Source organism: Vigna unguiculata, chromosome 10, assembly GCF_004118075.2.
Source record: "Vigna unguiculata cultivar IT97K-499-35 chromosome 10, ASM411807v1, whole genome shotgun sequence".
Classification (NCBI taxonomy): domain Eukaryota; kingdom Viridiplantae; phylum Streptophyta; class Magnoliopsida; order Fabales; family Fabaceae; genus Vigna; species Vigna unguiculata.
The window spans coordinates 38515477-38538475 of record NC_040288.1 but is presented as its reverse complement, the minus strand read 5'-3'; the positions used below and the strand labels follow the sequence as shown (position 1 = coordinate 38538475).

At 31.6% G+C, this 22999-nt stretch overlaps 2 protein-coding genes across 2 annotated transcripts; both read right to left on the bottom strand.

Annotated features, from left to right (window-relative positions):
* Window positions 1-43: 43 nt before the first annotated feature.
* LOC114166155 (disease resistance-like protein DSC1) lies at window positions 44-22999 on the bottom strand. Its single transcript, XM_028050831.1, has 5 exons — window positions 22388-22999; window positions 21177-22269; window positions 20771-21085; window positions 19882-20683; window positions 44-710 (listed from the first exon to the last, which is right to left on the bottom strand). Exons 1-5 carry the CDS (start codon window positions 22948-22950, stop codon window positions 319-321), a joined length of 3165 nt encoding a protein of 1054 aa, XP_027906632.1. The 5' UTR covers window positions 22951-22999; the 3' UTR covers window positions 44-318.
* LOC114166157 (disease resistance-like protein DSC1) lies at window positions 1441-7691 on the bottom strand. Its single transcript, XM_028050832.1, has 3 exons — window positions 7395-7691; window positions 1980-2741; window positions 1441-1898 (listed from the first exon to the last, which is right to left on the bottom strand). The coding sequence occupies exons 1-3, from the start codon at window positions 7599-7601 to the stop codon at window positions 1524-1526; spliced, it is 1344 nt and encodes a 447-aa protein (XP_027906633.1). The 5' UTR covers window positions 7602-7691; the 3' UTR covers window positions 1441-1523.

The window sequence follows — 22999 nt, the reverse complement described above, 5'->3', positions numbered from 1 at the left end:
TTTATATATTAATCAGTGTATTCGATTAGAGGTTCTATAATTTATAAAGCATTTCAACAAGTAAACATTCTTTAATTATATTGAACTCAACGAATTTTCTCCACTGATAGATAATTTCAAAAGTTCTTAACTTTCTTCTACAGTTACCCTTCTTTGCTCCACTAATCTTCAAACACAAATATTTAATATATCCCAGTAAAAATAACCATGTCCAAAAAAACGGTTAGAAAAGGCCAAGCATTTGGAAATTATTTATGTATATACATACATCTACACACATACCTCCTCTTTAATATTCTGTCTTCCCTCTCACCTATTCTACAGAGCATCTGGACAGACTTCACAATGTTCCTTTGCAGCATCACACAATTGTTGATTCTGAAGAAAATTGCTGATTGTGCTGACTCCAAACCCTCTTAACTGCACTTGTATGTATTCGAATGAGAATCCTAGTGATGCTACTGTAACCTTAATTTTCAGCATTGGTTGTTGTTTGGCACGACTGGTTAGAAAGCGAGAACATTCTTGGTTGTACATCAGATACACGTGATCCGACTTAATACTATGATGTGGTCTGTCTAAGTACACAATCGTACTGTCACCTTCATCTTCACCTTCACCTTCAGTACTCACCTTCAATTTCAAAACCCTTTCCGCATACTGCACTCCCGGTAAAATGAAGCATAAAATGTAACCCGAGTGAGAGGAATGTGGAGAAAAACTTATTTAATCATCATCATCATGTGTGGTCTTATGCGTCAACCCTTCTGGAACTCGGCTTCCTGGGTACACATAAATAGCTTGAGCATCACCAGACGTAGACAAATGCCGGTGTGCAAATTTCACCATGTTGATTCGCGCATTTGTCTCAATGGCCTTGAGAGAACGTTCATCCAAGTTCAAGCAGTTCCAAAAGACAACCTTTTTCTTATTTTCATTCCATTGTTCAGCAATAGTAGGGAACGTTACACTCTCCAATGAGACGCATTCACGGGCATCTAGTGTTTCAATTGATGGAGGAAGCTCTGGTAGGGAGCTAAGATTCCTATAATATCGTAGATCGAGATGTCGCAAACCTTTAAGATCTTTCATGCTTGCAGGCAAGCTCTCAATGGAAGAAAATACTAGATTTATCTTTTCAAGCTTGCTTTGGGATCCAATAGATGAAGGGAGTTGCTTGATACTCGTGAGTTCTAAATTCAACATTATCATATTCTTTGAGGTTACTGAGAAATCCTTTAGTTCCATGCATTTATAGAGGGAGAGGTAACGAAGGGAATCCATGTGGACATTGCTTCGAATGCTTGTGAGGGACCTGCAGTCCTCCAAATCTAATATCTTAAGCTTTTTGAGAGAGAAAATTGATGGATGAACACTTGTCAACCCTACACAGGATCGAAGATCTATTACTTCAAGGTTTGGGGCCATTGAAAAGTCTGGCAGGTCCTTTATGTTTGAGGATGAATACAGCATAAGGACCTTTAAATTCACAAGATCCTGTAGCAGTTGCAAAAAGATATTATTCAAGACTTTGCTTGGATTAATGTTAATTTTAGATTAAAAGGAATACGTATATTATTTACTGGCACTTCTTGCCATAATTTTTTCAGCCGGCTATATGGCAAGTGCAACTCGACTAGATTTTCTGCAGAGAAGTTTGAAGGCAAAGATTCCAAAGGATAATGAGCCCAACCAAGATATCTTAGCTCATTCGGCAGAGATTCAAGCCCTTGATGAAGATACAAGCCCCACGGTTCATAGAAGCGAATATCGCGAGTTCCTGCAGTGTAAATATTCAGAAAGTGGAGCTTGCTCATCTTAGTAAATACATGTGGCTTTAAATGTAGTTGTTTGATTCTCAACAAGTTCACGACTATGCTTCTGATAGCCTCGTTACCCTGCAAGGAAATTTTGTAAACATCACTATAATCTACTTTTCCTAAAATTATTCAATTCTTCTGTGTTATTTTATCTATTACCTTGTTGTATGTTAGTACTCTGTAAATGTCGTCAGGATCAAATAGTCGAACCTGGCTTCTGGGGTCTTCAATAGATTCTTGGCCAGCAATCTGCCAAGCGGTTTCTCGTATAATGTCATGCATCGATACAGTATTTTCTTGAGAAATACTGATAAAAGCTTTATCCTTCAACCTTTCCAATCCCGCAACCACTGAATAATCACGATCTTTCAATAAAAAATCTATGTACTTCACCTGCAGTTGCTGCCCGTAAAAAAAACATGCAATATCCAAAAACATCCTCTTTTCATCCTCCTCAAGATCATAGTAACTCGATTTAATAATATCATGAACCTTTTTGTTGTGCACTCCTTCTCTTTCCAATTCACTTTCCCATATCTCTTTATCTTTCCCATGAAGACGGTGACCCAGAACTTTAAGAACAAGCGAAATGCCTTTGGCGTAATTAACTGCTTTCTTTGACAGCTCCTCGTACTCTGCCTCTACATGTTTTTTCTTAAAGGCATTTAAATTGAAAAGTCGCAGAGATTCATCAAAGTTTAAGGCCTCAGCATGGTATACATTTGCAGACTCCGTAGCAAGCACCTGTTTATCTCTGGTTGTCACAATGATTCTACTGCCATAGACAAACCAATCTGTTCTAGCTAACTTTTCTAGCTGCTCTGAGTCATCGACATCATCCAGAACAATAAGAACCTTCATGCGATGAAATCTTCTCTCGACTAACTTCTGGAACCCATCAGGTGTGCCAATATTCATGTTAGAATATGTGGTTCTCATTCAATTCCTAATACCACATGTTACTTAAGCACTAATTATTACGATTGTCACGATCCTGTGCTTCCGCATGCTATGATACTATAACAAGTGGTATCAGAGCTCTTAGTTGGAAATTCCAAAATGTCTGCAAAATTTGACATTGAGAAGTTTGATGGCAAGATTAGTTTTTCTATTTGGCGAGTCCAAATGAGGGTTGTTCTAACCCAGAGTGGATTAAAGAAGGCTTTAGATGGAATAGAAAATAAGCCAGCTTCCATGACTGATGAGCAGTGGGAGGAGTTGGATGAAAAGGCGCTATCATCAATCCAACTCTCTTTATCAAAGGAGGTTCTCCGTGAAGTAGCAAATGAAACAACCACTGCTGCATTATGGCTAAAGTTAGAGTCTTTATACATGACCAAGAGCCTTGCAAACAAGTTTCGTCTCAAAGAACGCTTGTATACCATTCGAATGGTTGAAGGTACTCCTATTCAATCTCATCTTAATGAGTTTAATTCTATCCTCTTGGATCTGGAAAATATTGATATTAAAATTGATGATGAAGATAAAGTTGTTTTGTTGGTTGTCTCTCTACCTTCTACCTATAAACATTTCAAAGAAATTATGTTGTATGGAAATAATGATACCTTATCCTTTGAAGATGTTAAATCTAATTTATTGTCCAAAGAAAAATTTGATCTTGAAGTTCATTCTGTGGACAAGGGTGAGGGTTTAAGTGTCAGAGGTAGAACTCAAGAAAGAAGGAGTACAAGTGACAAAAAGTTCAGATCCAAGTCTAGGAGACGCAAATCCAACAAATTTTGTCGCTATTGCAAGAAACCTGGACATGAGATTTCTGATTGTTTTATCTTGAAGAAAAAACAAGAAAAACAAGAAAAAGGAAAAGTCGCACAATCCCCTGAAGCTGCCAATATTGAAGCTGACTCTGACGGTGACATTACTTTGTCTGTTGTCTCTTCTAATAAGAGGAGTAAAACAGAGTGGATCCTTGATTCTGGATGTACTTTTCATATGTGTCCCTATAAGGACTTATTCACTACTTTTGAATCTGTTGATTGTGGTGTTGTCTTGATGGGTAATGATGCCCAATGCAAGATTGCAGGAATAGGTACGATTCAGATCAAGACTAATGATGGTGTCGTCAGGACTTTGTCTGATGTTCGCTATATACCCGAATTAAAGCGAAACTTAATTTCACTTGGCACTCTTGAATCTCTTGGGTGCAAGTACTCAGCTGAAGGTGGAGTTCTAAAGGTATCAAAAGGTTCTCTTGTTCTCTTGAAAGCTAACCTAATTGGAAGCTTATATGTCCTGCAAGGGACTGTTGTGACAGGTTCAGTAGCTGTATCATCTTCTATGGCTGAAAATGATGTCACTAAATTATGGCACATGCGCCTAGGCCATATGAGTGAAAAAGGCCTGCATCTTCTAAGCAAGCAAGGATATCTTGGTAAGCATGTCATTGGTAAGTTGGAGTTTTGCAAACATTGTGCTTTTGGGAAACAAAAAAATGTTAGTTTCTCTACAGCAACTCACAATACAAAAGGTATTCTTGATTATATTCACTCTGATCTTTGGGGGCCATCTAAAGTTCCTTCCTATGGGGGACGTCGTTATATGATGACTATCATTGATGACTTTTCTCGTAAGGTCTGGGTCTATTTTTTGCGACATAAAAATGAGACTTTCCCCACATTCAAGAAGTGGAAAACTCTTGTTGAAACCCAGACAGAGAAGAAAGTAAAGAAGCTCAGAACAGATAATGGATTAGAGTTTTGTAGTGGTGACTTTAATGAGTTCTGCACAAATCATGGTATTGCTAGACACAAAACCATTCCAAGGAATCCCCAACAAAATGGTGTTGCAGAACGAATGAACAGGACTCTACTTGAGAGAGCTCGTTGTATGCTCTCAAATGCTGGGATATGGGATCGACATGATCTTTGGACTGAGGCGGTTTCTACTGCATGCTACTTGGTCAATCGTTCTCCACATTCAGCACTTGACTTCAAAGTTCCAGAAGAGATTTGGTCAGGTAATCCTGTTGATTATTCTAATTTAAGAATTTTCGGATGTCCTGTATATGTATATATTAATAATGGCAAATTAGCTCCCAGAGCTATTGAGTGCATATTTCTAGGTTATGCATCTGAATCAAAGGGGTATCGTTTATGGTGCTCTGAGTCAAAGTCTCAAAAGCTAATCTTAGCAGAGATGTAATCTTTAATGAGGATGCATTATTATCTTCTGGAAAACAGTCTTTTGTGCCTTCTTCTACCAATACAGGTACTATACAGGGTACTAATGAGAAGGTGGAGTTTGAATTCAAATCTGAAGTTCCTGGTATTGATGTCCCATTTTCTTCTACAAATGATTCCAATATTGATAATCATCATGATGATGGTGAATGTGATGATAGAACCACTTCTCCTATTCAACAACAAGGAGATGATTATTCTATTGCTCGGGACAGACTAAGAAGACAAATCAGAAAGCCAGCTAGATACACTAATGATTATTTAACTGCCTATGCATTATCAATTGCACAAGAGGTAAATGATGGTGTTGAGCCAGTCAGCTACACTGAAGCTATTTCTTGTGTTGAGTCTTCTCAGTGGCTAGGTGCTATGAATGAAGAAATTCAGAGTCTTTATAAAAACAATACTTAGACTCTGACAGAACTGCCTAAAGACAAACGGCCATTAAAGTGTAAGTGGATCTATAAGAAGAAAGATGGCATTCCCGGGGTTGAAAATGCAAGATGCAAAGCACGACTAGTCGTTAAAGGCTTTAATCAAAAGGAAGGTATTGACTTTAATGAGATATTCTCACCTGTTGTTCGTCATACTTCCATTCGTGTTTTGCTTGCTTTTGTTGCTTTGTTTGATTTGGAGTTAGAGCAACTAGATGTAAAGACAGCTTTTTTACATGGAGAGCTGGAAGAAGAAATTTACATGGAACAACCAGAGGGATTTATTGTTCTTGGAAAGGAGCATTTTGTTTGTCTTTTGAAGAAATCCTTATATGGCCTCAAGCAAGCACCTAGGCAATGGTACAAGAGGTTTGATTCTTTCATGATTGGGCAAGGTTACTGCAGGAGTCAATTTGATGACTGTATTTATTTTCAAACATTCCAAGATGGATCTTTCATATACTTGTTACTATATGTTGATGATATGTTAATTGCATCACGTGACAAGTTTTCTATCAGGAAATTAAAAACTCAACTAAGCAATGAGTTTGAAATGAAAGAATTAGGTGCAGCAAAGAAAATTCTTGGTATGGAGATTCGCAGGGGCCGTCAAGTTGGTAAATTGTTTTTATCTCAACAAAGGTATATTGAGAAAGTACTTGATAGGTTTAATATGAATGATTGTAAACCTGTTTCTACTCCACTTGCTGCACATTTCAAGTTATCCTCAGATCTTTGCCCAGATACAAAGGAAGATATGAAATACATGTTACATGTTCCTTATGCTAATGCTATTGGCAGTTTTATGTATGCCATGATATGCACCAGGCCAGACCTTGCATATGCTGTTAGCATGGTAAGTCGGTATATGCATAATCCCGGCAAGAAACACTGGAGTGCTGTAAAATGGATTTTTCGGTATCTAAAAGATTATGCTGGTGATCTTGATAGAAGAAGATCTCTCTCAGGTTACATCTTTACCCTCTGTAATAGTGCTATCAGTTGGAAAGCAACACTTCAATATATTGGTGCATTATCTACAACCGAAGCAGAGTATATTTCAGCCACAGAGGGAGTGAAGGAGGCTATTTGGCTCTGAGGTTTGGTAAATGAACTTGGTCTAACACAGAAAGTTCTTACTGTGTTTTGTGATAGCCAAAGTGCTATTCATTTAACCAAGAATAATCGTTATCACGACAAGACCAAACACATCAATATAAAACATCACTTTATTAGAGATGTTGTTGTTGTTGGAGAAATTATGGTTGAAAAGATTTACACTTCTGAGAATCCAGCAGACATGCTTACCAAGCCGCTTCCTATTACCAAGTTTGAACATTGTTTGGACTTGGTTGGTCTATACAGCATTTGAATGCCCTTTGGGGCTTTATCGGACGATGAACACTTGTAGAATTCAAACCAAGGTGGAGATTGTTAGAATATGTGGTTCTCATTCAATTCCTAATATCACATGTTACTTAAGCACTAATTATTAATTATTTACTGCTTAAGTTTTGTAGACTCTTCATATGGCCTATTTACTGGTTCAGTTTTGAAGACTCTTCATATGGCCTATTTACTAGTGCAGTTTCTGAAGACTCTTCATATGGTCTATTAATTGGTTCAGTTTTGAAGCCTATAAATAACATCTCCATGACTTGAAAAATATAGAGAAAAACATTTACAGAGACACACTTTGTAATATACACCTGAGTGTATTATTTGGTGAGGATTCTTGTTCCCATTTAAGAGCTTTGTACTCTTCTTTTTATAGTGGAATTTTGTTCATTATCGTCCCATGGTTTTTCCTCTTACATTCAAAAGAGGTTTTCCACATAAATCTTTGTGTGTTATTTCTCTTGCTCTTTTATTTGCTGCTCTTTAATTTCCAATTGTCACGATCCTGTGCATCCGCATGCTATGATACCATAACAATTCAAATGTTCTTCTCTTAATAATTTTGAAAAAAGCTTTTCCTTCAAAAAGTTCATTCCATGTCTCCCTGACTCCTCCCTTATGTTAGCCAAAAAACAACAACTGTCATATTTAAAACACATTTTATCATATACCTCTTGTGCAATAGTTGTCTTACCAATACCACCCATGCCCCATATTCCAATCATGCGAACATCTGTTGCTTCTAATTGCATCAATGATTCAACATCTGCAATTCGTTTACCTATTCCAACAAGCCCTTTGGAGTTAACGTGGTGAACATGATTCAACGTCCTCCAGACAAATTTAACAATACCTTTAACAAGTTCAGCTTCATCTCTGAGCAGAAAAAGAAGTAATGAGAAACTCAGAAAAGAATCAAGCATAAGAGAAAGCATAAAAGATTTTGTTTGAAATAGAATGGTTCTTTAGATATCTCAAACAATTTTAAGGAGAAAAAAATCACCGAAAGTTTGATATATGAAATCCTGATAGATTAGCAGATTCACTCAAAGCAGATCTCCATGTTTGCACAATAGTGAAGGAATATTTTGTTTCATGTTTAACAAAGGCATCTCCATAAGTCCTCCTTTGATGTCGTATGTCTGAGGGGTCAACTTTGTAGAAAATACGCATTACAGTTTGTCCATTTCTTCTCCTGCACTCCAAAATTTTCTCAAGCTCTGACAAACACCATCTTGAAAAAGCATTGTTTTCTGAAAATATAACCAAAGAAATATATAACGAAATCTAGTTCCAAAGTTTCATCTAAAACTAATTTAATAAATACTACTTTCAAACAAATTCAAAATATCAGTACAATCACACTATTTACTTTAGACTTTTAAACTAATGTATAGGAAACTAATTTTACTCATTTAAATCATATTCAAAACTCGGTTTAAGAAACTATACATTTAATATGCATAATCTGCCCTCTATCTGAACATCATATCAATAGTAAACATTCTAAAACAAAAATATATTAAACTAATATATTAAACAAAAATATATTTCTTCTTTTTTGGTTTCAGTTTATCTTGACAGTTTAAAACCACCAAAAATCATGTTTTAAATTTAAATTATATAGTTATATTCTAGAAGCTCTCAAAACTTCAAATTCACAATCACCAACTTTGTATTACACTATAGCATGTGTCATTAGGTTTACACCAAGAGATTTGAAAAAATATAAATTAAGAAGCTATATAGAAATTTAAAAAATTGAGAATATAAGTTAAACTTAAAGAGAAAATAATCCTTTAATCGAAGTTGTGTGAGAAGATCTCACCTTACAGTTATAAAGTTAAGACAAAAGTCCAATCTCAGTGATTTTCTTCACATGCTCAATTTAAATTGTATTTTATAGGATAATAAAACTTCATAACTGTTATAAAATAAAAGTAATTATAAATAGAAAAAGAGAAAGAAAAAGAGAAGATAGAGAGTAACTTTTGTGTGTTTTATTAGTGGTAATAGATACAATATGTAATTCCATTCATAAAAGATACAAATTAAATCATTAATACAAATAAAGAAGGAATCATAAATGATACTCTTATTTCTCTCAATTCTATATTTTGAATAAAATCCTTCCGTGGAACGTATTTGTATGTGAGCTTTTGGTGATGTTATTTTAACCCTCGGTTTCAAACTTGGTTGAATGTTGAAACTGTTATGCAGATAGCGAAAACAGACTATGTCGTACATCAAATACATATGATCTGATTTAATACAATGATCTGGTCTTTTCCAGATCACATTGTTGGTGTGCTACCTTCACCCTCACGTTCACTTCCAATGATATTAAATTCCAAAATTGAACCCCTATATGGAACTTCTGAAAGAACGAAGCCAAAAAATGAAAACCAAGTGAGATAAGAAAAAAAAAGAGAGATCAATTGTCATGCACTCACAAGTACACATAGGTTTTTGTTTGATAATCATGCACCCATATAATATTTTCTTAAGAGGTTTATCCTTCAACCTTTCTAACCCCACAGCCACTGAATAAACATCATTTTTCATGTTATGTACTGTACTAGATTCAGTAGCCCTAATAGAAGCATGAAATATCCAAAAAAAAAAATCTTATTTTCATTCGGATCAAGTTTATCAACAGTTTAATAGTCATACTTTTGTTTTTCACATTTTTTACTCTTTATAATGGCTCTTTGAGCAGACCTTGGTTATGAATAAGGGGAGCCACCAAAGTTTTTTATTTTAATTGTTATATATATATATTTTTTAATTATTTTATACATTATTTTTTTTAAATGATAATGATACTTTAACCTATTTCTTTTTATTATTTTTAACCTATCACTTTTATCACCCTTAGATCATCACATCACATCATTACAAACAATTAGAATAGATGATTTAAGGACAATGAGAGTGATGGGTTAACAGTTGGTCAAAAAAAGTAGGTTAAAATATCATTTTTCTTATTTAAATTAAGTTTATATTATGAAAAATTATAATAAAAAATAAAATAAAAATTAACTTGATAAAGACTTTGTTTATGTAAGAAATTAATGTTCTATTTCTAGTTATAAGGTAAACCATCAAGAAAGTATAAGAGGAAAAAAAGACAAAGAGGAATATTAAAGAACAAAGATATTAAAAAACGCATTCTCACATTATCTCTTAGAGAGAGATTAAATAACACATTCTCACATGATCTCTCCCAAATTAAGTTTTTTCCAAATTAGTATGAATCTCGATTACGATTTTAGGAATTCTTTTATAAAATTGATATAAACCATAATTATATTTTTCTCCAAAGAAATATAATCCTAAATGTAGAAATTTAGAAATTTTTGTGTTTATTTTATGATTATTTTATGTTATAATAGTGAATGATATTCATTTTTTTCTTCTATTATCATGTGTAATTGTTTTGAATGGAGAGAATGAAGAGTTTTTTTTTTAATTAAAAAAGAATAATTTATATATACAAATTTGAATTTGACATCCCTGAAATTTTTGTCCAAGTTTCCCTTGATCACTTTCTTTGATAAAACTAGTGGTTTTGAATTTCATTTTTATTTGATTTAAAGGCATTCTAATTGAAAATATGTAAGGATTCATCAATGTTTAATGTTCAGCCTCTATTAGTATCAAACTGTCTACAAAACGCATTTTTATCAGAAGTGAAAAAGAAAAGTTCCTGTAAATATACCAGAGATTGAAATGAATTTTACTGTTAACTAATTTTGAAGAAAAATATAATATATATATATATATGACGTAAAAAAACTAAAAATTAATTTAAATGTTCTATAGTAAAAATTCGAACACACCATTAAATGATTGTATTGTCTAATCCAATTAATGATGTATCCGGTTTTGTATGACATTGATGCCGAAATTTTGTATTTTTTTGTCTAAATTATATTTGTTTTGTCAAAGAGTTAGAATACCTATAAATGTTCTTATATTCTTTATTTATTCTTTGTTTATAAAAAAAAAAACAAAAAATTCCTAATTGGTCCCATTATTCTATAGAAATAAATTAAAGAAACTTTTATACGACGAATTCTTACCTCAACCTATTAATACAATCTATTTGAATTTTGAAATCATTTTTTCCTCTTGAAAAATAAATACTTAAAGAGAATGAACGTGATATGAGATACGAGAAGGAATTTAGATTCTCTATTTAATTTTTGTATATTATTATTTTGTTGTGTCCTTCAAAATATACTGATAATTATTGATTTTAAAATATATTAAAAGGATTTTTAACTTTTTATTGCTAGTAATAGCACAAACAACAATAAAAAAAACTGGGTACAACAAGAGTAATATGTCACCTATTCTTTAGTTTTGCTAGGGGTATATAGAATTTGTGGCCTTTGTGTTTTACATGTGTATAAGGGTGGAAGCCTAAGTGACATGAGTGTGGAGCAAGAAAAAGAAGAGAGAGATCAGTTTTCATGCACTCACAATTACACATTGGTTTGGTTTTTGTTTGATAATATTTTCTTCAAACATATATATACTTGTCAGAGGTTTACCCTTCTACCTTTCTAACCCTAGATCCATGAATAAACATCATCTTTATTGTTATGTACTATACTAGATTCAGTAGCCCTAATAGAAACATGCAATATATATATATATATATATATATATATATATATATATATATATATATATATATATATATATAATCTCCTTTTCATTCAGATCAAGTTTATCATAACTCAGTTTAATAGTCACATTTTTTAGTCTTTATAATGGCTTTTGATGACTTTCTTTGATAAAACTAGTGGTTTTGAATTTCAATTTTATTTGATTTAAAGGCATTCAAGTTGAAAATTTCGTAAGGCTTCTTCAAAGTTTAATGTTCAAAATCTATCAGTACCAAACGGTCCAGAAAACGCATGTTTATTAGAAGTGAAAAGAAAACGTTCCTGTAAATCAACCAGAGATTGTAGACAATTTTAGTGTTAACTAAATTTGAAGATAAATTATATAAAATATATTCTCATGGGAATAAATTAGACGAACTTTTATACGAAGAATTCTTCCCTCAACCTATTAATACAATCTATTAGGTATATGTGAATTGTGAAATCATTTTTCCCTGTCGAAAAAAAACTACTTTAAAGAGATTATTTTCATGTTTTTTCTCTTATATTTTAGAGAAAAAAAAGACAATAATTATTAGATAAAAAAAAAAACACAATTGTTATATATATTTCTGTAATGATTATCTTACCAATACATCGATGCCCGTCATTCCAATAATTGGTACATCTTCTGACTTCAATTGTAGTAAGGGTTGTGCATGTGAAAACTGTTTACCAACTGCATAGCACTCTTTAGAATTAACTTTCTGTCTAAGATTGAACATCATTGACGAGACACGTTTAATAATCTCTTTAACAAGCTCAGCATCATCCCTGCACAATATCAATAACATCTCAATTATATTGAAAAATTCCTTACTTTGTTAAAGCTAGTGAAATATTTCAACATATGAAAATGTGCTCATGAATTTAAATTATTTTTTGGGTTTAATGTTATCATTAAATTGAATATACCAGAAAAAAAAAACAAAAAAAGCTATGGCATGTCAATTAACAGTACATGTTTCGGGTTGAACTTCTTGCAAGTTCAAGTTCAAAAACTATAGAAAGAGAGAAGCATAAAAATTTGGTAATTATTTATTGAGGAAAAAACAAACCGAAAAGTAGATGAATGAAATCCTGCTAGATTAGCAGATTCCTTCAAAGCAAATCTCCAGGTTTGCAGAGTGGTGACGTTGTATTTTGTTTGATGAGCAACAAAGGCCTCTCCATAACTTCCCCTCTGATGTCGAACATGTGAAGGATCTACTTTGTAGAAAATAGGTAGTAGAATGTGTTCATATTTACTACTACACTCAACAATTTTCACAAGTTCTAACAAACACCAGCTCGAAGAAGCATAGTTTTCTGAAAATATAACCAAATAGATAGATGATACTTCAATTGATCTAAGAAGTACATCAGATATTTGACGTCCTTTGGGGATGTTATAATCTACAAAGAAGGTAATCTTGTTTTGAGAAAGGGCTTCAATCAAATGACTGAGGAAACCTTCACGAACATCTGGACCTCTAAAGCTAACAAACACATCGTACTTTGATTCTGGGGCGTCACTGGAACAAGAAGAAGATGTCACCTTTCCCAGCAAGAGACAAACAAATACAACATGTGCGATCGTATTATAAATGCGAAAAGAAGACATTTGTTGATCTTTCTTCACCTCAGAACCCTAACAGCATAAAAAAAAAATATCAGCCACATCTGACAGTAAAAAGTATTGAGAAAAAGCAAAAAAATCAATAAGCATACGAAAGAATAGATCAAACAGCTTCTTTCTTAAAAGAACAATTACAATTAATAATTTAAAATGATAGGATAACCATTAATAATGGACCAAAAGATTTATAAAAGAAGTTTTACAGGTACGAACGGACAAAGAGAAGAACAAAACTGAATAAAGGTTCTAAATGTAGTTATTGAAAGGAAGAGAAATGCAAGTGAAAGTACAAATATTATAAATGATAATAAGAACGGTAATTGAGTAACCTTCTCTTTCAGGAAGCTTTGATTATTTTCTTTTAAATTTTACAAAAGTTGGTTAATTAAAAGGATAAATATATTCCTTAACCGGTATTGACCTTTTGTGATGTGACAGTTACATTTTTTCAGTCCGGTGGGATGTGACAGTTTGCTTAGGAAAATGATACAGATTTTCAAATCAATTCAGTCCGGTGGGATGTGACAGTTTGCTTAGGAAAATGATACAGATTTTCAAATCAATTTGAGCCCTCTTAAAATTAAATTTTATATGACATGTATATTTTATTTTGCAATAGTCGGAAGATTCTTGCTATAGTGTTTTTGTGTCAAAATATGTTTGGAGTTTTACAAATAACCGATTCGTTAACTTAGATGGCATGAAAAATAAAAAATTGTATTATTTAATTTTTTCCATGCTGGCACTGAAAGAAAAGGAAAGTGAAAAAGAACGAATACTAAATGATAATAAGAACGTTAATAGAGAGTTACCTTCTTCTCATATCAGGAGAGAAAGAATCATAGCTACCAGATGCTTGTGTCGGAGAGAACCCCACTAGAATAGAAACGGTGTGTAAGTTTTCGGCATTTTCGTATTTTTGATCCTTTTAGAGTGAAATCGTAAAAATGGGTTAGATGAATTTTTTTTTGTAAAATAGAGATAAAAACGACATCACAAAGAAAGTCGTCATCTGTTCTACTGGTTTTTTTTTTTTTTTTTTCAATAAACAAAATCGTCATAACAAATGCCATTTTCTGTGTATATAAAAAAGTGAGGTCGTTTTTCGTTTCTCAAAATGTTGCAACGTTGCACTTTTATTCTCTTTTAAATAGAAGTGGGTGACCAATTTGCTCTTTTCGAGAACCAATACAACTTTTTTACAGACCCAATGAATGTTTGACAGTGTAAACAATGAAAAATGCATTTGAGTTGGCCGCAGTGGACCCACCTCATTGGAATTGAAAAGTGAGAGAAGTATTTTATTTGGAATGAAAAATCTGAAGTGAAGTCGTCACAGGATCTGACGACTTCACTTTATACATTTAATCCAAGACTTCTTATTTGATGTTGTTATGCATCCTACCAACTTGTTCCATAAAAATTAAATAGACCTACTTTTACAATTTTGATGTTAAATTGACCAAAAAATATAAAAAAAGCCACAAGTTTTCTCCGCGTAGAAAGTGGTGTTTTCATGTGGTCCATGTTGATTAAGTACAAAGCATCTGGAATCCAGTCGATCAGATTTTTCAATAGAAAAAAAAAAAAAAACTACAATCCAAATTCATGTGTGCTTGTTTTGGTTGCGCAAATGGAATCTTTGAAACTTCCAAAAGGAATGGAAAAACGAGACAATAGATTAAGATAAAAAAAAAAAGGGTTAAATATGTTTTTAGTCTCTTATCTTTCAATGAATTTTGGAATTAGTCCATTTTGAAACTTGGACCAATTTAGTCCTTCATCTTTCGAAATATGTGGATTTAGTCATTTTAATCAAATTTTGTTAGGTTTATTTGACGTTTCGTAAGCATTTTAAGATTGTATTTGAGTTGTTTATACGGTTTGACACATTTTTACTCTAATGTTAAGTCAAATACTACTATGAAATGTGCTTGAAATGTCAAATAAGCTAAACAAAATTTGATTAAAAGGACTAAATTCATGTATTTCGAAAGATGAAAGACTAAATTGGTTCAAAATTTCGAAATGGACTAATTCCAAGATTTACCGAAAGATAAGGGACAAAAACATATTTAATCAAAAAAAAAAATCTTCGTTCAACTCCACCATGAATGCAAAAAATACAGGAAAAAGGAAAAGTATGTTCTTTCAACTTTTATAATAATTTATACTTAAAATCTAATTTCATAATTGATTAAACAAATAAATTTAATTATTTAAAATCAAATAATAATAATAATAACAACAAGAAAATATATAACAATAAAAATAATTATAATAATATAAACAATAATATAAATAATAAAATAATAAATTTTTATAAATTTGCACACATTTTCACTATATTTTATTTTATTTTTCATCGATGTTTAATTAAACAACTCTATGTTCCAATTCAATTTCTGGTCCATTTTACTCGCACAACACTGTTTCTTAATTCAAAGAAAAATATAATCTTAAAAGAGAGAAATCAATGTGTGTTCCCAGCATAGTTTTATAAAAGTTTAATTATACGGTCCGTTATCGATACAAAATCTCAATTCGATCCTTAACTTTTAAGTTATTCTAATTGAATCTTTTTTTTTTAAATTTGTTCTAATTTGATCATTAACGATGTTAATTGCATGTTCACGTCGTGGTTTTTTAATTTTTCTTTTACTTTTTTTCTTTTTAAAAAAAACAGTATACATGTGTCGAATTAGGGTTTTGTCACATGTTAGCTTGTGATTTTTTAATTTTTTAATTTAATTTTTAAATAAAATTGTCATATGTCAATTGTTTATGTGAAAAATCTTAATTTGGTCCGTGTATATTTATCATTTTGTTTCAATTTAGTCATAATCTCTTTGTAAACTGAGTAATTTCATTTTTCCAAATTGAGACCAAATTTAACTTTTATATAAATATTATAATGATATTTTTATTATAGTATATATTTGTAACTAAATTATTTAAATTTAAATTTTGCATTGAACTTTATTTAAAAAATTTGTTTTAATAATTTTTAAACAACTTTATAAATTTAAATGTAAAATTTTAAAATAATTTTATGTAAGTTACAAAATTCAAATGTAAAACTTAAATGTTTGTAATTGTTATAAAATTGTTGGATATATGTCTGATATTTGATATTTGACATAGGTTTTTTTTTATTCTTGGAATATTATGTAAAAAATAGAGTAATAAAAGTAACATTTCCTTAAGGGATTCCTAATTTAATTATATAAAATTTGAATTATTTTCTCTGAATGTGTTTTCGCATTAAAAGATTACAACCTAACGCGTATAAAGAATACTACTATAATGTTTTTAAACAATTAAAAAAAAAGTTAGAGTCCGAACAAGAAAATATCAAGAAAAAAAATCACAAAACTTCAAAAGGTTTCAGCGTGATTTGCACTACGAAGAAAAAGAAATAAAAACTTCTCATAATAAAAACTTGGGAAAATGCATTTCTCAATCTTACACTAAATTAGCTTTTGGGAAAACAATCTTGACAAGAAAGATAAATTGGTATCAACGACGATAGACATACGAAACATGGAGGAAGCAACAGGAATATGAAATGTTTAGTGGTAGTTAGTACATTATAAATAAAATATTGATGTTAATATATAATTAAAATTGTATTTTAATAATGATTAAAAATTATTTATTTTATTTCTACTTTTTTATAAATATTTATTCATAATAATTATTTATATTTTAAATTTTAAAATTAAAATTAAAAATTTGTGTGTGATAAATTGGTATCAACGACAATAGACATACGAAACATGGAGGAAGCAACAGGAATATGAAATGTGTGTGTGTTTCTAAAATTTATCTTTGTAAATTAAAATCTTAAATAATTTGAAATAATTATTTTTACAAAAAAAGATAGAAATATATAATTATTTTTTCAAAAACATGTAGGGAAAAACGTATAATTATTTTCTTTTCAAAAAAATTGAAATAATTTGTAAATAAATTAAATTCTATTTAAATATTGTTTAATTAATTAAAATATATTAATTACATTAAAAGGTTATCTTATCAGAAGAAAATTATTCAATAAAACATTTGTGATAAGGTAAATTTAAATATATTTATTTTGTTATATAAAAATAATTTTGATATTTTTATATCTTAAGTAATAAATATTATTTGATAAATTAAATTTGAATTTTTATTTTTATTTTTTAAAATTTATTTATCTATTTTAAACTAATATTAGAAAATTATTTCAGTTGATAAAATTAAAAAGACTATAATAAAAATTGAAAATATAAATCAATGTTATTTTAAATCAAATATTCAGTTTATTATTTAAGTAAAAAATATTTGTCCCTAATGATTTTACTTATGTGATAAATTATATTTTACTTATATAATAAATTTTAAGAAAAAAATATCGTATACATTTAATTAAATTATATATATTTTCATTTAAAATAACGTGTTTCTTATAAATTAATTGAGAAATTATTAGATTTTTTTAATTTTGAAATGTAAAATCTGTGTGGTCATGTTGGGAGTGGAACGACTAAAATTAAAGAGAAGTCAAACATCATAACAAAACACATAAGAGCACAGGGTAAGGTTTGTCAATAATCAAACGTGCCAAGGGACAAACTTTAGAGAGTGTGAAAAGGAATGTAAGGAGTGAAAGAGTAAAAGATGTGGAGTGGGGCAAACCCAATCTAAAAACAAAAACGGGGTTTGAAAAACAAAAATGGGCTTTAGGAATTAAAACTTGGGCTGCTCCAATAACATCAAAGTAAAGAAAGGGAGAAGTCGGCTTATCCATGCACCCCCAAACATTCTTCTATATCCCAAAAAATTATAGTTTTAATCCTAATAGGTTGAAAGAAAAATGTGAAATGGATCTCGACATCAGTTTCATTATTTTTTTTTTGAAATAGATGTCGAGATCCGTTTCACATTTTTCTGAAACGGATCTCGACATATGTTTCATTATTTTTTTTGTTTTTTTGTGAAACGGATGTCGAGATCCGTTTCACATTTTTTTCGACATCCGTTTCATTATTATTTTTTATTTTTTTGTGAAACGGATGTCGAGACCCATTTTACATTTTTTTGAAACGGATTTCGACATCCGTTTTATTATTTTTTTTGTTTCTTTTAAAACGGATGTCGAGACCTGTTTCACATTTTTCTGAAACGGATCTCGATATCCATTTCATTATTATTATTATTATTTTGTTTTAACTCTTTCGACCACCGAAATAAGTAAAAATTTTATTAGGGTCAAAATTGTAATTTTTGGGACTACAGAAAAATATTTGGGAGTACATGTAGAAGTGTTTGTTCGGCCATTAAAAAGAAAAGTGGTATGGAAAAGAAGAATAGCGGCGTAGAATGCAAAACCAAATCGGGCTGTGTATATTTACACTTTCCTTTTTTTATTTCTTTTCTATTATCACTTTTTAAATAATTTTCTAATTTCTAATTAGTTAAAACTTTTATTTTAAAGAAACTTTACTTCACCGTTTTTATTAAATAAACAACTCTATATATATATATATTTTTTTTTTTATTTTTCAAAAATAAGTTTTATTTATTCAGACAATCGAGTGTTGACATACTACAAAAAAATAAAAAATAAATTAAAATTATTGTACGATAATATTTTAAATATAGTAATTTAAGCAAAATATAAATCTTTACAAATTAACTATAAATATTATACATTATAAAATACAATTTTTATGTATTTCATTTTGTATAAAAATAAAAATAGAACAACTAATAACTATAAACTTAAAATAATTAAAAAATAAAGTTCACAAAATAAATTATTGAAATAAAATTAAATTAAACTTTATATAGAAACGATTACTAAAATTTAGTAAAAAGTATTAAGATTCGAATATTAAGTAAAAATAATATTTTTTTGTCGAGATCGACCATCTAATGTCAATTAGCTGGACAGCGTAATAAATACGACATACTTTCTCAGTTTTGTTCAAATAGTCAAATTTGGTGATAAGATAATTTCAAAAGTTCTTAACATTCTTCTACAGGTTCCCTTCTTTAGTTCCTCAACTGATCTTCAAACACAGATACTTAAAAGGAAAATATTTGTTTTGAAAACTAAATTTTTATAGCTTTCTCTTTATCTTTTAAATGATTTTTTATTTTTATTTTTTTTAATTCTTTAACATTAAAAATTATTCAAAAAATAACATATCATATTATAAAAAAGAAAGTTATCAAAATAGAATAGTGCCCTCAGATATTTAGTATATCCCAATAAAAAACAACCATGTCCAAAAACTATACACACGTACCTCCTCTTTACCTCCTCTTTAATATTCTGTCTTCCCTCTCACCTATTCCGCAGAGCATCTGAACAGACTTAACAATGTTCCTTTGGAATATGAGCATCATACAATTGTTGTTTGTTAAGAAAATTGCTGATTGTGCTAACCCCAAACCCTCTTAACTGCACCTCTATGTATTTTGATGACAATGCCAGTGTTGCTACTGTAACCTTAAATTTTAGCATTGGTTGTTGTTTGGCACGACTGGTTAGAAAGCGAGAACATTCTTGGTTGTACATCAGATACACATGATCCGACTTAATACTATGATGTGGTCGGTCTAAATACACGATCACACTGTCATCACCTTCATCTTCACCTTCAGTACTCACCTTCAATTTCAAAACCCTCTCCGCATACTGCACTGCCGGTAAAATGAAGCATAAAATGTAACCCGAGTGAGAGGAATGTGGAGCAAAACTTATGTAATCATCATCATCATCATCATCATCATAAAGTGTGGTCTTATGCGTCAACCATTCTGGAACTTGGCTTCCTGGGTACACATAAATAGCTTGAGCATCACCAGATGTAGACAAATGCCGGTGTGCAAATTTCACCATGTTAATTCGCGCATTCGTCTCAATGGCCTTGAGAGAACGTTCATCCAAGTTCAAGCAGTTCCAAAAGACAATCTTTTTCTTATTTTCATTCCACTGTTTGGTGATAGAAGGGAACGTTACACTCTCCAATGACACGCATTCACGGGCATCTAATGTTTCAATTGATGGAGGGAGCTCTGGTAGGGAGCTAAGATTCCTACAATGTCGTAGATCGAGATGTCGCAAACCTTTAAGATCTTTCATGCTTGCAGGCAAGCTCTCAATGTAACTGAATGCTAGATTTATCTTTTCAAGCTTGCTTTGAGATCCCATAGATGAAGGGAGTTGCTTGATACTTGTGTGTTCTAAATTCACCATTATCATATTCTTTGAGGTTACTGAGAAATCCTTTAGTTCCATGCATTTATAGAGGGAGAGGTAACGAAGGGAATCCATGTGGACATTGCTTCGAATGCTTGTAAGGGACCTGCAGTCCTCCAAATCTAATATCTCAAGCTTTTTGAGAGAGAAAATTGATGGATGAACACTTGTCAACCCTACACAGGAACGGAGATCTATTACTTCAAGATTTGGGGCCTTTGAAAAATCTGGCAACTCCTTTATGTTTGAGGATGAATACAGCATAAGAACCCTTAAGTTCACAAGATCCTGTAGCAGTTGAAACAAACAGATTATTGAAGACATTGCATGGGCTAATGTTAATTTTAGATTAAAAGGAATACGTATAATATTTACCGGCACTTCTTGCCATAATTTTTTCAGCCGGCTATATGGCAAGTGCAACTCGACTAGATTTTCTGCAGAAAAGTTTGAAGGCAAAGATTCCAAAGGATAATGCGCCCAACCAAGATATCTTAGCTCATTCGGCAGAGATTCAAGCCCTTGATGAAGATACAAGCCCCACGGTTCATAGAAGCGAATATCGCGAGTTCCTGCAGTGTAAATATTCAGAAAGTGGAGCTTGCTCATCTTAGTAAATACTTGTGGCTTTAAATGTAGTTGTTTGATTCTCAACAAGTTCACGACTATGCTTCTGATAGCCTCGTTACCCTGCAAGAAAAGTGGTAGAAATTTTGTAAACATCACTATAATCTACTTTTCCTAAAATTATTCAATTCTTCTGTGTTATTTTATCTATTACCTTGTTGTATGTTAGTACTCTGTAAATGTCGTCAGGATCAAATAGTCGAACCTGGCTTCTGGGGTCTTCAATAGATTCTTGGCCAGCAATCTGCCAAGCGGTTTCTCGTATAATGTCATGCATCGATACAGTATTTTCTTGAGAAATACTGATTAAAGCCTTATCCTTCAACCTTTCCAATCCCGCAACCACTGAATAATCACGATCTTTCAATAAAAAATCTATGTACTTCACCTGCAGTTGCTGCCCGTAAAAAAAACATGCAATATCCAAAAACATCCTCTTTTCATCCTCCTCAAGATCATAGTAACTCGATTTAATAATATCATGAACCTTTTTGTTGTGCACTCCTTCTCTTTCCAATTCACTTTCCCATATCTCTTTATCTTTCCCATGAAGACGGTGACCCAGAACTTTAAGAACAAGCGGAATGCCTTTGGCGTAATCAACTGCTTTCTTTGACAGCTCCTCGTACTCTGCCTCTACATGTTTTTTCTTAAAGGCATTTAAATTGAAAAGTCGCAGAGATTCATCAAAGTTTAAGGCCTCAGCATGGTATACATTTGCAGACTCCGTAGCAAGCACCTGTTTATCTCTGGTTGTCACAATGATTCTACTGCCATACCCAAACCAATCTGTTCTAGCTAACTTTTCTAGTTGCTCTGAGTCATCGACATCATCCAGAACAATAAGAACCTTCATACGATGAAGTCTTCTCTCGACTAACTTCTGGAACCCATCAGGTGTGCCAATATTCAAATGTTCTTCTCTTAATAATTTTGAAAAAAGCTTTTCCTTCAAAATGTTCATTCCATGTCTCCCTGACTCCTCCCTTATGTTAGCCAGAAAACAACAACTATCATATTTAAAACACATTTTATCATATACCTCTTGTGCAATAGTTGTCTTACCAATACCACCCATGCCCCATATTCCAATCATGCGAACATCTGTTGCTTCTAATTCCATCAATGATTCAACATCTGCAATTCGTTTACCTATTCCAACAAGCCCTTTGGAGTTAACGTGGTGAACATGATTCAACGTCCTCCAGACAAATTTAACTATACCTTTAACAAGTTCAGCTTCATCTCTGTGCAGCAAAGAAGTAATGAGAAACTCAGAAAAGAATCAAACATAAACAAAAACAGAAAAATTGCTTCTCTAAACATAAAAAAAAAAAAAAAAAAAAAAAAAAAAAAAAAACTAACCGAAAGTTTGATAAATGAAATCCTGATAGATTAGCAGATTCACTCAAAGCAGATCGCCAGGTTTGTACAGTAGTCAAGGAATATTTTGTTTCATGTTTAACAAAGGCATCTCCATAAGTCCTCCTTTGATGTCGTACGTCTGAGGGGTCAACTTTGTAGAAAATAGGCATTACAGTTTGTCCATTTTTTCTCCTGCACTCCAAAATTTTCTCAAGTTCTGACAAACACCATCTTGAAAAAGCATAGTTTTCTGAAAATATAACCAAAGAAATATATGATTCCTCAATTGCTCCAAACAGTGCTTCAGATATTTCTTCCCCTTTTGGGATGCCATCATCTACGAAGAAAGCAATTTGTTTCTGAGAAAATAGCTCAATCAAATGGCTGAGGAAACCTCTACGGACATCTTCACCTCTGAAGCTGACAAATACATCGTACTTTATTTGAGCAGTGTCATTGGAACAAATTGAAGATGTTACAAACACTAGACACATGAATGCAACATATTTGATTTTATGAGAAACTTGGAAAGACATTGTTGGATTGACTACAACACACTGCATCCTAACTTCTTCGTCTCTCTACACCTTTGCAATATAAATAAAAAACAAT

What these genes read in the sequence shown, in the direction of transcription:
- LOC114166157 (XM_028050832.1), bottom strand. Translation starts at nt 7,601, where the DNA reads ATGCAATTAGAAGCAACAGATGTTCGCATGATTGGAATATGGGGCATG. An exon ending in CAAAATTATTAAGAGAAGAA is followed by an intron (nt 2,742 to 7,394) that starts CATTTGAATTGT and finishes ACCACATATTCT; the next exon opens with AACATGAATATTGGCACACC. An exon ending in GAGTACTAACATACAACAAG is followed by an intron (nt 1,899 to 1,979) that starts GTAATAGATAAA and finishes ATTTCCTTGCAG; the next exon opens with GGTAACGAGGCTATCAGAAG.
- LOC114166155 (XM_028050831.1), bottom strand. Translation starts at nt 22,950, where the DNA reads ATGCAGTGTGTTGTAGTCAATCCAACAATGTCTTTCCAAGTTTCTCAT. An exon ending in TTTCATTTATCAAACTTTCG is followed by an intron (nt 22,270 to 22,387) that starts GTTAGTTTTTTT and finishes TTTGCTGCACAG; the next exon opens with AGATGAAGCTGAACTTGTTA. An exon ending in TTACATAAGTTTTGCTCCAC is followed by an intron (nt 711 to 19,881) that starts ATTCCTCTCACT and finishes GTTTTTCTCCAC; the next exon opens with ATTCCTCTCACTCGGGTTAC.